Here is a 12,363-nt window from a genome sequence, read left to right on the forward strand (position 1 = left end):
ATTATTTATTGTTGACAAGGCTTATATTGCTTTAAATTTTCTACCTCATACCACACTGACATACAGGTACGAAACATTTGAGTCAAAAGCACTCATGCCAGAGAGACAATGTGATAAAAGCAACTGAAGAACCAAGGAATTCTAATCAGTTTGTTTTGGTTAAAATTTAGAAAAAACAACGAAGATAATCCAAGAATATAAACATTTAAAATACCCTATTAATGCACATGTTGAAGTTGACATAAAATACATTTTTTGTCAGGAGAAGGGAGACATTTTGTCTTGTAATTGAGGGGTCCATGAGAATCATTAGCTAGAGGATAAAAAAAACACCCATTCTTTATAATACAAGAATGCACGCATAAACTGAATTGTACATTTTGATGTGGACCGGGTGAAAAGAAAAATAAACCGTTATGTGTGGTAATGATCGAGGCTAATCGTTCAGTACATATAGCAAAATAATATGCTAACTTTAATTTGGATGAATTAAAATAAGTTATGTAAAATGTGTTCCTACCTCAGGAGAGTCATCACAGTCTCCAAAGACGTCAGAAAAGTCAGTGGGGCTCTTCCTCAGGGTCTGGTCTACAGGCAGCGTGTTGTCATTGTACGACGACACAAATTTAAAGTCACTTGTCCTGGATCCAGTTGTCATGTAGCCATCATAGTTGTAAGTGCTGCGTAGAGTTCCTGTGCCATCAACATCTGCATAATTCGGAGGCAGATAACCACTGGGGATTGCAACTGCTCCATCAAACAACAGTCTGGGCTTCCTCCTGCGACAGAACCTCACACCCATGACAATAATAATGAAGGTGAGGAAAAATGTGGACACTGACACCAGTGCAATGATCAGATAGGATGTCAGCTTTGAGTCTCTCTCATCATAAGAAATGTCCTTGAGTTCAGGCACTTCAGCCAAGTTATCAGAGATCAGTAAATACATGGAGCAGGTGGCAGAGAGAGGAGGCTGTCCGTTATCCTTCACTGCCACAATAAGGTTCTGTTTCATGCTGTCAGATTCAGAGATGTCCCGCTGGGTCCTGATCTCTCCACTGTGGAGACCAATAGTAAAAAGTCCAGACTCAGTGGATTTGACTATGTGATAAGACAGCCAGGCGTTCTGTCCAGAGTCTGCATCCACTGCTATCACTTTGGACACCAGAGACCCTGCATGTGCAGCTTTAGGGACCAGTTCAGTCATGAAGGAGTTCCCCTCCGGGGTGGGGTACAGGATTTGAGGAGAGTTGTCGTTCACATCAGATATAAACACATTGACTGTCACGTTGCTGCTGAGTGGAGGAGACCCATTGTCTCTGGCCATCACATGGACTTTAAAACTCCTGAAGTGTTCATAATCAAAAGCCCTCACAGCATGGATCACCCCTGTGTCTCCATTTACAGATACATAGGAGGACACTGGGGCCCCGTTCACCTCACCAGGTAACAGAGAATAAACCACTGTCCCGTTCTGTCTCCAGTCTGGGTCTCGAGCAGCAACAGAACATAAAGTGGAGCCAGGTTTGTTGTTTTCAGTCACATATGCGCTGTAGGACTGCTCCTCAAACACAGGAGGGTTGTCATTGATGTCAGCTACAGTTAAGTGGACAGTTTTAGAGGAGGACAGAGGTGGAGAGCCCTCGTCAGTGGCAGTGATTGTAATGTTGTAATCAGACACTAGCTCACGGTCCAGCTGTTCTGTGGTCACTAGAGAATAATAGTTTTTAATAGAAGGGACTAACTTGAAAGGGACACCAGTCTGAAGGGAGCAGTGGACCTGTCTGTTGTTCTCTGAGTCTCTGTCCTGCACATTAATGATGCCCACCTCTGTACCAGGTGACACATTCTCTGGAATCTGATTGGTTAATGACTTAAGGTATACAACAGGAGCATTATCGTTTACATCTGAAATTTCAATTGTTAAAGTTGCATAAGAAGCCAGTCCAAGTCCATCTTTTGCACTAATTTGAATTTCAAAGGAAGAGTCCTGTTCATAATCTATAGATTGTGCCACTTTAATCTCACCTGTTTTGGGATTTAAAGTAAATACTTTTCGTTCATCCGAGGGGTGGTCGAAACCATACGTGATCTCGCTATTCAAACCCTCGTCAGCGTCAGTAGCAGTCACTGTAATAACCAGTGTATCTGGAGGAGAGTTTTCTGGGAGACTCGCTTTATACACAGTCTGACTAAACACTGGCGAATTATCATTAGCATCAAGAACAATGACATGGATGACTACTGTGCCTGATCTCTGAGGAGAGCCGCCATCAAACGCAGTCAGCACCAGAGTGATCTCATTATTATTCTCTCGGTCCAATTCTTTATCCAACACTAATTCACTGTACTTTCGACCGTTAGATTTTGTTTTTATATCCAATGCAAAGTGGTCGTTCTTCTGCAGAGTGTAACCCTGAACACCATTTTCCCCAATGTCTCCATCGTAAGCTTCATCCAGAGGAAATCGTGCGCCTTTAACTGCTGATTCACGGATTTCAAACTTCATCGTTTCCTCTTGAAATTTTGGCGCGTTGTCATTTATGTCTTGGACGCGGATAGTAAAGCGATGCAGCTCTAAAGGGTTTTCCAGCACGAGCTCCTGTTTCAGAATACATGAAGTCTTCTTCGCACAAAGGCCCTCTCTGTCAATCCTCTCCTGAACAACCAGCTCTCCCGTGTTGAGGTTCACACTGCAGTACTGGACGCCGTTGTCCTCGGAGTCAACGCGCGCCCTGCGAGCAGACAATCTGCCCAAATCAAGTCCAATATCCTTCGCGATATTTCCGATCACGGATCCGCGTTTCATCTCCTCTGGAATGGAGTAGGTCACGTCTCCACTGACTGCATCCAATATGACAATAATAAATGCAGATGCGACCGAAAGAACGTTTAAATGAACTCCCATTATTCACGGGTAGCCGATTAAAATACTCACTGAACGCGTTGCCAAATAGTTTCTATAACGACGCGCTTAAAGAAACAACGAGTCGCAAAAATGTTGGACTACGATACGACAACTGACAAAGGGAGGGGAGTGAACGCACTGTTTCATTCACGGGTGAATACTGACACCACGAGTGTGTTTTAGGAAGCAGCAAGTATTTAACCATGCAAAAGTGTAATACCGTCAGTGAAAATTAACCGACTTAAAACAAAAAAAAATGACTGTATCACAGAGGAGATCATGTATTTTAAGTTCATGCAAAAACGGTTCTGACTGTGGAAATACTGTGTCTTTTGACGGAAAAGATGATAAAGCAGATGCAGCGTGTGTGAGTGCACCCGTTACATTTGCAACCAATTATTTAGATTAATCAAAAAAAAAGATTCATCACTATGCATAAAATGTGCAGGACATTATTTGGAGGAATTATTGTAACTGTTTAACATTCTGTTATTTTAGATCGACCGCAACTAATTCACATATCAATGATACTGAATGTGACTGGATTTTGTCCGTGAAAAAGCGACAAATCCAGTAATGGTCTTTGTTTTATTTTAAAGAACATTTCTTACATGGTTTGAAAACAACTGTATACATTTTTTACGCAAATAATAATGTTACGTGGTTACACTGAATAAAAAACAATCACTGAATCAATATCACTGGGTCAATAGAAGCTTTTTAAAAGGGTATTATTGTCACTTTGCTTGTAGATACAATTATTTACTGCTCTAACCAATGAAACATGTCAGTAATATAAACAACTCCTTTTGATTAAAACAGACATAGAGAGATAAATAAAACAGAATAATAATATTTTTCAAAGTGACAAAGAAATATGTAAATCACAAAGACATTTTTATGAAAATGAAAAACGATTATATGATTATATTTAACACAAAACTTGAAATCGAGAAGGTAACATATTTGTAAAAAATGCTCAATAAAAATAATGATTTCAATGATGAATGATTTTTTTTTTTTCTTTTTTTCTCAGATGAACACGAAAATGACTGGTGTGTGTGTGATGATGAAAAAGGCATGTTGTAAACATATTTGCTGCTCTACTGTTTGAATGCATTTTGATTACTAAAAATATGAAAATCATGCCTTTTTTCATTTCTAGATAAATTAAGATGAGGAAAGTCAATGTTTCAGTTTCCTACTTCAGGAAAGCCCTCACAGTCTCTTGTTATTAGCAAGAGGATAAAAAAAAACGCCCATTCTTTATAATACAGGAATGTAGCATAAAATACGGAACAGCATTTTTGTTGTGGATCAGGTGAACAGAAAAATGAACCGCCCTGTGTGGTAATGATCAAGGCAAATATATTAAGGCACTACATATAGAAATAAAGAATATGCTAACTTTAACTTGGATTAAATAAAATAAGTTATGTAAAATGTGTTCCTACCTCAGGAGAGTCATCACAGTCTCCAAAGACGTCAGAAAAGTCAGTGGGGCTTTTCCTCAGAGTCTGGTCTACAGGCAGCGTGTTGTCATTGTAGGACGAGACAAATTTAAAGTCACTTGTCCTGGATCCAGTTGTCATGTAGCCATCATAGTTGTAAGTGCTGCGTAAAGTTCCTGTGCCGTCAACATCTGCATAATTAGGAGGCAGATAACCACTGGGGATTGCAACTGCTCCATCAAACAACAGTCTGGGCTTCCTCCTGCGACAGAACCTCACACCCATGACAATAATAATGAAGGTGAGGAAAAATGTGGACACTGACACCAGTGCAATGATCAGATAGGATGTCAGCTTTGAGTCTCTCTCATCATAAGAAATGTCCTTGAGTTCAGGCACTTCAGCCAAGTTATCAGAGATCAGTAAATACATGGAGCAGGTGGCAGAGAGAGGAGGCTGTCCGTTATCCTTCACTGCCACAATAAGGTTCTGTTTCATGCTGTCAGATTCAGAGATGTCCCGCTGGGTCCTGATCTCTCCACTGTGGAGGCCAATAGTAAAAAGTCCAGACTCAGTGGATTTGACTATGTGATAGGACAGCCAGGCGTTCTGTCCAGAGTCTGCATCCACTGCTATCACTTTGGACACCAGAGAGCCTGCATGTGCAGCTTTAGGGACCAGTTCAGTCATGAAGGAGTTCCCCTCCGGGGTGGGGTACAGGATTTGAGGAGAGTTGTCGTTCACATCAGATATAAACACATTGACCGTCACGTTGCTGCTGAGTGGAGGAGACCCATTGTCTCTGGCCATCACATGGACTTTAAAACTCCTGAAGTGTTCATAATCAAAAGCCCTCACAGCATGGATCACCCCTGTGTCTCCATTTACAGATACATAAAAGGACACTGGGGCCCCGTTCACCTCACCAGGTAACAGAGAATAAACCACTGTCCCGTTCTGTCTCCAGTCTGGGTCTCGAGCAGCAACAGAACATAAAGTGGAGCCAGGTTTGTTGTTTTCAGTCACATATGCGCTGTAGGACTGCTCCTCAAACACAGGAGGGTTGTCATTGATGTCAGCTACAGTTAAGTGGACAGTTTTAGAGGAGGACAGAGGTGGAGAGCCCTCGTCAGTGGCAGTGATTGTAATGTTGTAATCAGACACTAGCTCACGGTCCAGCTGTTCTGTGGTCACGAGAGAATAATAATTTTTAAAAGAAGGCATTAGTGTAAATGGGACATTTTGTTGAATTAAACAGCGGATCTTACTATTAATACCAGAGTCTCTGTCCTGTACATGAATGATGCCCACCTCAGCACCAGGGGGAGCATTCTCTGGTATTTGATTTGACAATGATTTTATATTTATTATTGGTGCATTGTCGTTGATGTCAGTAACGTCTATTATCACGTTTGCATATGAAGATAGCCCAAGTCCATCATTAGCCTCAACCCTCAATTCGTATGATGCCTTTTCTTCAAAATCAATTTGGCCATTAACGCGGATTTCTCCAGTCTCAGAGTTAATAGAAAATATATCTAATTTTGAATTATGTCCCAAATCATAAGTCACATCTCCATTCACTCCCTCATCAGCGTCTGTGGCACTGACCTTCAGTACAACAGTATCTAGTAGCGCATTTTCAGGCAGACTGGCTTCATAGACGGTTTGGCTAAACACAGGGGCGTTATCATTCGCATCTAACACAGTAATGTGAATAACTACAGTCCCAGATCTCTGAGGAGAGCCGCCATCATAAGCTGTCAGAGTCAAATTCATGTCTTTCTGCTTTTCTCTGTCTAGTTTATTTTCCAAAACGAGCTCGACTTTGTTATTACCAGAGGACAGAATAAAGTTCTCGTTTTTCTGAAGAACGTATCTCTGAACACCGTTTTGTCCTATGTCCGCATCGTGCGCCACTTCAATGGAGAAACGGCTTCCCCGTTCAGTTGACTCCCGTATTTCCTTTTCAGTTAAAAGCTTCTTAAATCTTGGTGAATTATCATTGATATCTTGAACATTGAGACTAACACGGTGTAGCTCCAAAGGGTTTTCCATCATCAGATCCGCTTTTAGAACACAAGACGCTTTGTTTTCACAAACAGCCTCCCGGTCTATTCTCTCTGATGCGATCAAATCCCCGGTAGCCAGATTGATGTCACAGTACCGCTTGTTCGTGTCCTCAAAATCCAGACGAGCTTTCCGCGATGAAATGGTCCTTGTGTCCAGGCCGAGATCCTTTGCAATATTTCCAATTACATGATTTAGCCGTACTTCTTCAGGAATAGAGTAGCTCAGATCACCCTGAACTGCGGGAACCATTAGGAAAAAGCACACCCAGCCAGCCACAAAAAAGCCTTTGCTGAAACTCATCCTAGCACGCTCGTGATTGAGCGCTTGAGCCAAATTAAGAGAAAATAGTCCAATTACAAGTTCTAAGCTTTTCTCTTCGATCGTGAAACAACGAAATCCAGACATACGTTAATATTGACCAACCCACTGGATGGAGGTTTTACAGACTTCTGTTGGTCCACAGCGGCACCAAGTGTTGAAAACAGGAAACCTTTGCGATCAGACGCCAGGCCTATGCTGTTCGTCAGGCATTTGACACAAACTCTAATTAACAAGGTGAAGCTCATCTTTAAACTATGTTTAAACTATGTTAAATATGAAGGATTTCCTTGAAAAGGGGCTATTCTTGATTATAAATAAATTTTAAGTAAACGTCACTTTCAATGTCGTAAGTGTACCCCAGGGCAACTCTGGCTCTTTCTGTGGCTAATAGCTTACCACCACCAAGTATGGAGTGACTGCACTGCAAATTGTGGATACTAGAGATCACTAACAACACATAACAGCTGATTACACTTTCAGAACCATGGACAGGGTCACAGAAATGGTTAACCTTCACTTTAACTGAGCGCATTTTCTCTAGCTTGGTTTAGTGTGTGTGTCACTGAGTATGGCTTATACTCTCTACAATCCCAAATAAGATTTTGGCATCCTGGGACCAAAGAGAGTCAAATTTGGGCAATTGATTAGTAAAGTACACTTTTAAATGTATAGTCCTGAAAGGAAAAAAAAAAAAACATGGCAGAAAATAAATTATCCCCTACCCCATGCCCTCACAACCATGTTCAGTCTTTACCTTACCAGCAAGCTGAATTCTCGCGGTATTTGTGATTTTCAAGCACACGAGAATCCATCCTGAACCGCTTTGACCTGTTACATCATTGGTCCACATCTAAAAGTTCCGAAGCAACCTAACATTCTGGGCTGCTGGTCTTTGTGGCCAGTGTGCTGTTTCATGTTGTGTCTCTGACCCCTCGTGTCAGTTATGACTTTGTGTGTGTCCAACCATTTAGAGTGCTTTTGTTTCATTGCATAAAACGAAACATGCTCATAGCCTACCAGACGTTTCTAGGAAATTTCGTTTTTTATTTCAATTTGAAAAATGATTTAACGAATGATACACGTATTATTTTTGTTAACCTTTGTAAATATTGTAAATAGCCTTTGTTTTTTGGTTCTACTTTGTTGAAATTACCTTTTATGTTACCTTTTATTAAATGTATACTTAATTTATCCTTTTTGCATATTGTTTTTTTGCTACTTCCCCTTTGCCTTGCAGAGCTGGGTTGTAACAATTGGGGGCTCACCCAAGGGGGCTCATTTAAGAGGTTACAATCTGTAGCAATCTCCATATGTATCTGTCAAATAAATTTGCACGCTCGATCCGAGGCAACTTCTCTCTGTTTTTATTCAATTTAGACCAAACCAATTCACAATATTTTCCATAATACTACATCTCAGATAGTAAAGCTTATATTTTGTGCTGTCTATATTTAAGGGGAAACGCTCTTGCACATCTGAATGTGCATTCTTACCGCCTCAAGAACATTGTGTTGTCTTTGATGCAATACCTACAGGTTATACAAAATACACAAGGCAAAAGGATGCCCAAAAATCAATATTTTAATATTATCTCGCAACAATAACATTCACGTGTATATAGAATAAACCCAATATCAGGCTATAGCCTACCTTTCCTAATAAAAAAGGCGGAACACGAGCAATCTCCAACAATTTGAATGCTCGATCTAAATGCTTTTATTGCAACCCCTCTTACTTGTATCAATCTCATTTATTTTTATTGTTGATGTACTGCTTTCATTTCATTACTCTTTATGACATACTTATGTATTTGTACTGTCTAGTGCTTTTGTGTTGTTGTTTAAATGAAAATAAAGGGGACCTCATCAGACGCCCATATATTTGACAATGTAGTGAGTAATGTTGTCCAAAAGGTGGCGCCTTTCACTCACAACTCCCTCTGCAGCAGAGCTTAGCCTCCTCTCTGACGCCTGCAGAGCTCAGAATCTGAAGCAATTAGATCTGCGGTTCTCAAGCTTCTCCCATTAAATACCACCTCATAAAAAATCTGACCTTCCAAGCAGCACCAGGCCTTGATTCAGATTAAACCAGGGCCAAACCAACTTTAAAAAAGGGTCTAGAGTTGACCTAAATAGGACTAAATTATGGCTAAACTGGGAGTGTTCTCATATCTATACCACTAAGGCATGCAATTATTTGTAATTCACAGTAGAAGAGCCACAGTGTGAGCACCACTTAACTAGGTTGTTCTTATTATTGCCTAAGTTGTTCAAAAGCAAAATGTGAATGGCCTTTGACTTTTTTCCCTTTGGTGTAATGCAGCAACTTAAGCATTTTTCTTTTTAATTATTATATACCTATCTGTTTTGACCCATAATTATACATTTTCAAATTAAACGCTGGGAACAGATGCAGAGAGAGTCGATTCCTTTGCCATAAAAATAATGTGACGCCTAATTAAAAAGGACAAACTGCATTTTACAAAATAGAGAAATGTCAAGAAAACACATTTTTAAAGAAAACTTTATTCATTTTTTTTTTAAACCCAACACATCACCATTTTCCAATAAGGTTAAAAATAATGCATAAAATAATAAAGGGGTTGAAAAGTCACTACTTCACTGTCACAGCTGATGAGTGTAGCTACAAAAAGAGGGCAGAGTAACAAAAGAGCCGTGCCGGTCTCGCGAGAACAGCACGTTTGCCACCATAGTTCACCACCAAACATTAGGTAGAAGGACAGCGTGAAAAGTCACTATACACAGGCATACAATACATGTACATTTTTTACACTAGAACCAATCTCCTTTACTTCAGGAGTGAGAGGGAAGTGATAGCTAATCATACATATTTCAGTTACAATATTTTAGTGTTAGATAGACCACTGTGTCAAAGTTAAATGTTTCCCTCCTTCCTTCTTCTTCTTCTTCTTCTTCAAAAAAGCATTTCATATTCAAAAACAAGTTTTGCATTCAATCACACTAAAGCATTTACAAATATCTATTGAGATTCAGTGGAAGTCAAATGTTATCTGTGGTCAAAAAAAGAAAGGATATTTGGCATAGACAGAAGTATCTGGAAATTATTCCCCAAGTGAGCAATGGAAAAAAGATGGTAATACAAAATAATAAATCATAGCTATCTATTTATATATATATTTCTTTATATAGTATGTGTTTCCTTAGAGTAGGGCATGCAGCAGCCACTAAACTGAGTGACATCATTCTTGAGTCAGCAAGTGTTGATGATGTGGAAATAGACAGAGAAGGGTTAGAGACAACTCACATTTGGATTTGAAGGCATAGCTGTAGATTAGGAACTTAGCTTGTCTGCGTTAGTTTTCGAGGCGCAAATTTAAAGACTGGTATGTCGCCAAAGACAATTTGATAAATATCGTGATAAACTGAGCGGATCAAATACGTCCTGTCACTTTTGAAAGCCCTTATATTTTGTCTCTTGCTTCTAATAGGAACAAGAGGTTCACAGGGCTTTTCTCAGGCTAGACCCAATTAGAAACGCTGTCACTGAAAGAGTTAAAGCTTTACACAAATCTAACATACACTGTAGTTTTGAATGAGAAACAATAAAACTCAATCATCATTGTCAGCGGAAAACAGTGGAGAAGGTGCATGAAAGAACCTGTGATTAGTTGTAAACACAAGATATCAAGTTAAGGACTGGTTGCTACCGAACATTCAAAGCAGAAAGCACGTCTTTACTGCAGAGGGGAAGGAAGTGTTGGTGTTCACCAGGAGAACATCATACATTGCACCATTCTCTGGTACTGTGTCATAATTCCCTTCAGAATGCAATTCCAGACAATGGTACAGTACAGTACGTATAGCTGTTGAGTTTGCTTCAGTGAGCGAGCATGCGTGTACATGTGTTTCATTGAAAATACAGGAAACAGTGTGGGTAATAACCAGGCCTGCAGTTGTGTCTTGTCAAGTTCAGTGTCTCTTTCTCTTAACTGTGCTATTTACAAAATGTGTCCAGCGGCAAACAGCAAACATTTGTTGCTATCTCCTTTGTTATTCTCTTCTTTGACTGGCACAAAGCGTCTTCTTGTTCAAATGTCTCTTCTCCAGAGAGAACAACATCCACATCAGAGCAGGGGAGAGTTGGGGAGAGGATAATACAGAGGTGCCAGCATGCCCAATGGGTTTATGGAACAAACAACTGGGTAAAGAGAAGCTCATCTCCATGTAAGGTATAGGCACATAAGGGCATGGAGGAAAATGTGTCGCTGTATTGTGTCAAGGCAAGATTCATAGCGTACCACAATCACTGAAGGTACAGCAAATCTTGGTAAGGCCAACTTATCAACAGGGTGTGCAGAATCTGTGATAGAATGAAACAGCAAATTTAATTTCACATTTTCTTTGTACCCAATGGACTTTGGTACCTCTGTTTTAACAACACCCTGTTTGTCTGTTTGTCATTCAAGGAGCTTTCATCTTCACTCATCCCCATCATCTTTCCCCTTGTCCTTCTTATCTTTCTTCTCCTTCTTCTTCTTTTTCTTTTTCTTTTCCTCTTTCTTCCCAAAAGACATGAAATCACCCTTGTCGTCGTCTTGGTTCTGTCTGATGGATATTATGGCCGGAGATCCAGGGATGATGAAGGCCTCCGGGGGTACGTCGCCAGGCTTCAGCTGTGGTGCACCTGGTCCCCCAGGCCCGTAGCGGAAGTGCCAGCTGTTACTGTCCATGCCTGCACCCATTGGGGGAGACACCTCTCCTCCTTCAGCATCTGAAAAATAATGGAAATCCGTAAGCGTCAGAGGAAGACACATTTAAAATGAAGCAAAAGTAAAAGCTGATGAAGAAATTTGTGAGTTGGTTTTAAGTTGATAGAAAGGGGTCATTCAAATGAAAATGATCTGATTACTAGAGTGGTCCAATAATTGCCGTGAACTTTCATCAACAGTCACACCAACACATCTTTTCAATGAGACTGTCCAGAGCATAGTTTTCACAGTCGGTTGACTATAATGGGTGAAGTAGTATGTCTGTAGTAAGTCTGTTTCTGAAATATGACATGACTAAGCACTCACTTGAATTATAAATTACATTGTTTTAAATAACTAGCCATTCCAAATCATCTTACATCTCTCATCTCTCTCATTCTCATAGCCAGTTGGGCAGGAACGCAGCGTTATATAATAGACTGAAAAGGGGGTGGTGAAAGCAGGGTGACAAAGACTGCACTGCAGCACTTGTCTGGTAAAGACAAAAGCTACCTGGTGGATATAAAAAGTACTGTACTCATGATCAGCTGTGTCATATTCTTGTCATATTCTTTGGGCAACATCACTGGCTTAAATTTAAACTACTACCATAAATAACAATAACAAAGATGCAAGTGTCTATAAGTCTATAAGTGTTAAAAGCACCGTGTTGTTTAATCTTCCTCTGACTCATGCCCGTATGCATAAGATAGATCGAGTGAGAGACCAATCCAAGACTAATGTTTATAAATGTGAATAGAGATAGCCTGTACATGAGAAATATGACTCATAAATCAATAATACTCCAAGAAGGATGGAAAAAATCAAATTGTGGTAAAAAAGATTTTTTTTTAAACAAACAAATCCAAATTGACAGAGCA

At 40.1% G+C, this 12,363-nt stretch overlaps 3 protein-coding genes across 13 annotated transcripts in view; all 3 read right to left on the bottom strand.

Moving 5' to 3' along the window:
- Positions 1-499: 499 nt before the first annotated feature.
- LOC306963745 (protocadherin beta-15-like) lies at positions 500-2,959 on the bottom strand (the record flags this gene model as incomplete). The annotated part of the gene is made up of 1 exon (XM_079557439.1): positions 500-2,959. The coding sequence occupies exon 1, from the start codon at positions 2,906-2,908 to the stop codon at positions 500-502; it is 2,409 nt and encodes an 802-aa protein (XP_079413565.1). The 5' UTR covers positions 2,909-2,959.
- Positions 2,960-4,341: 1,382 nt separating this feature from the next.
- Positions 4,342-6,930, bottom strand: LOC306963738 (protocadherin beta-18-like; the record flags this gene model as incomplete). Its single annotated transcript, XM_079557432.1, has 1 exon — positions 4,342-6,930. Exon 1 carries the CDS (start codon positions 6,835-6,837, stop codon positions 4,342-4,344), a length of 2,496 nt encoding a protein of 831 aa, XP_079413558.1. The 5' UTR covers positions 6,838-6,930.
- Positions 6,931-9,276: 2,346 nt separating this feature from the next.
- Positions 9,277-12,363, bottom strand: part of LOC306963731 (protocadherin alpha-5-like) — a 95,666-nt gene continuing 92,579 nt past the window's right edge. For all 11 annotated transcript variants that reach the window (XM_079557418.1, XM_079557411.1, XM_079557417.1 and 8 more), the window contains one exon: positions 9,277-11,505. In XM_079557418.1, the coding sequence (XP_079413544.1) occupies positions 11,213-11,505 (293 nt within the window). In that variant the 3' untranslated portion in view covers positions 9,277-11,212. The remainder of the gene's footprint in view (positions 11,506-12,363) is intronic.

The sequence above is a fragment of the Gobius niger genome (assembly GCF_951799975.1).
Source record: "Gobius niger genome assembly, chromosome: 5".
Lineage (NCBI taxonomy): Eukaryota > Metazoa > Chordata > Actinopteri > Gobiiformes > Gobiidae > Gobius > Gobius niger.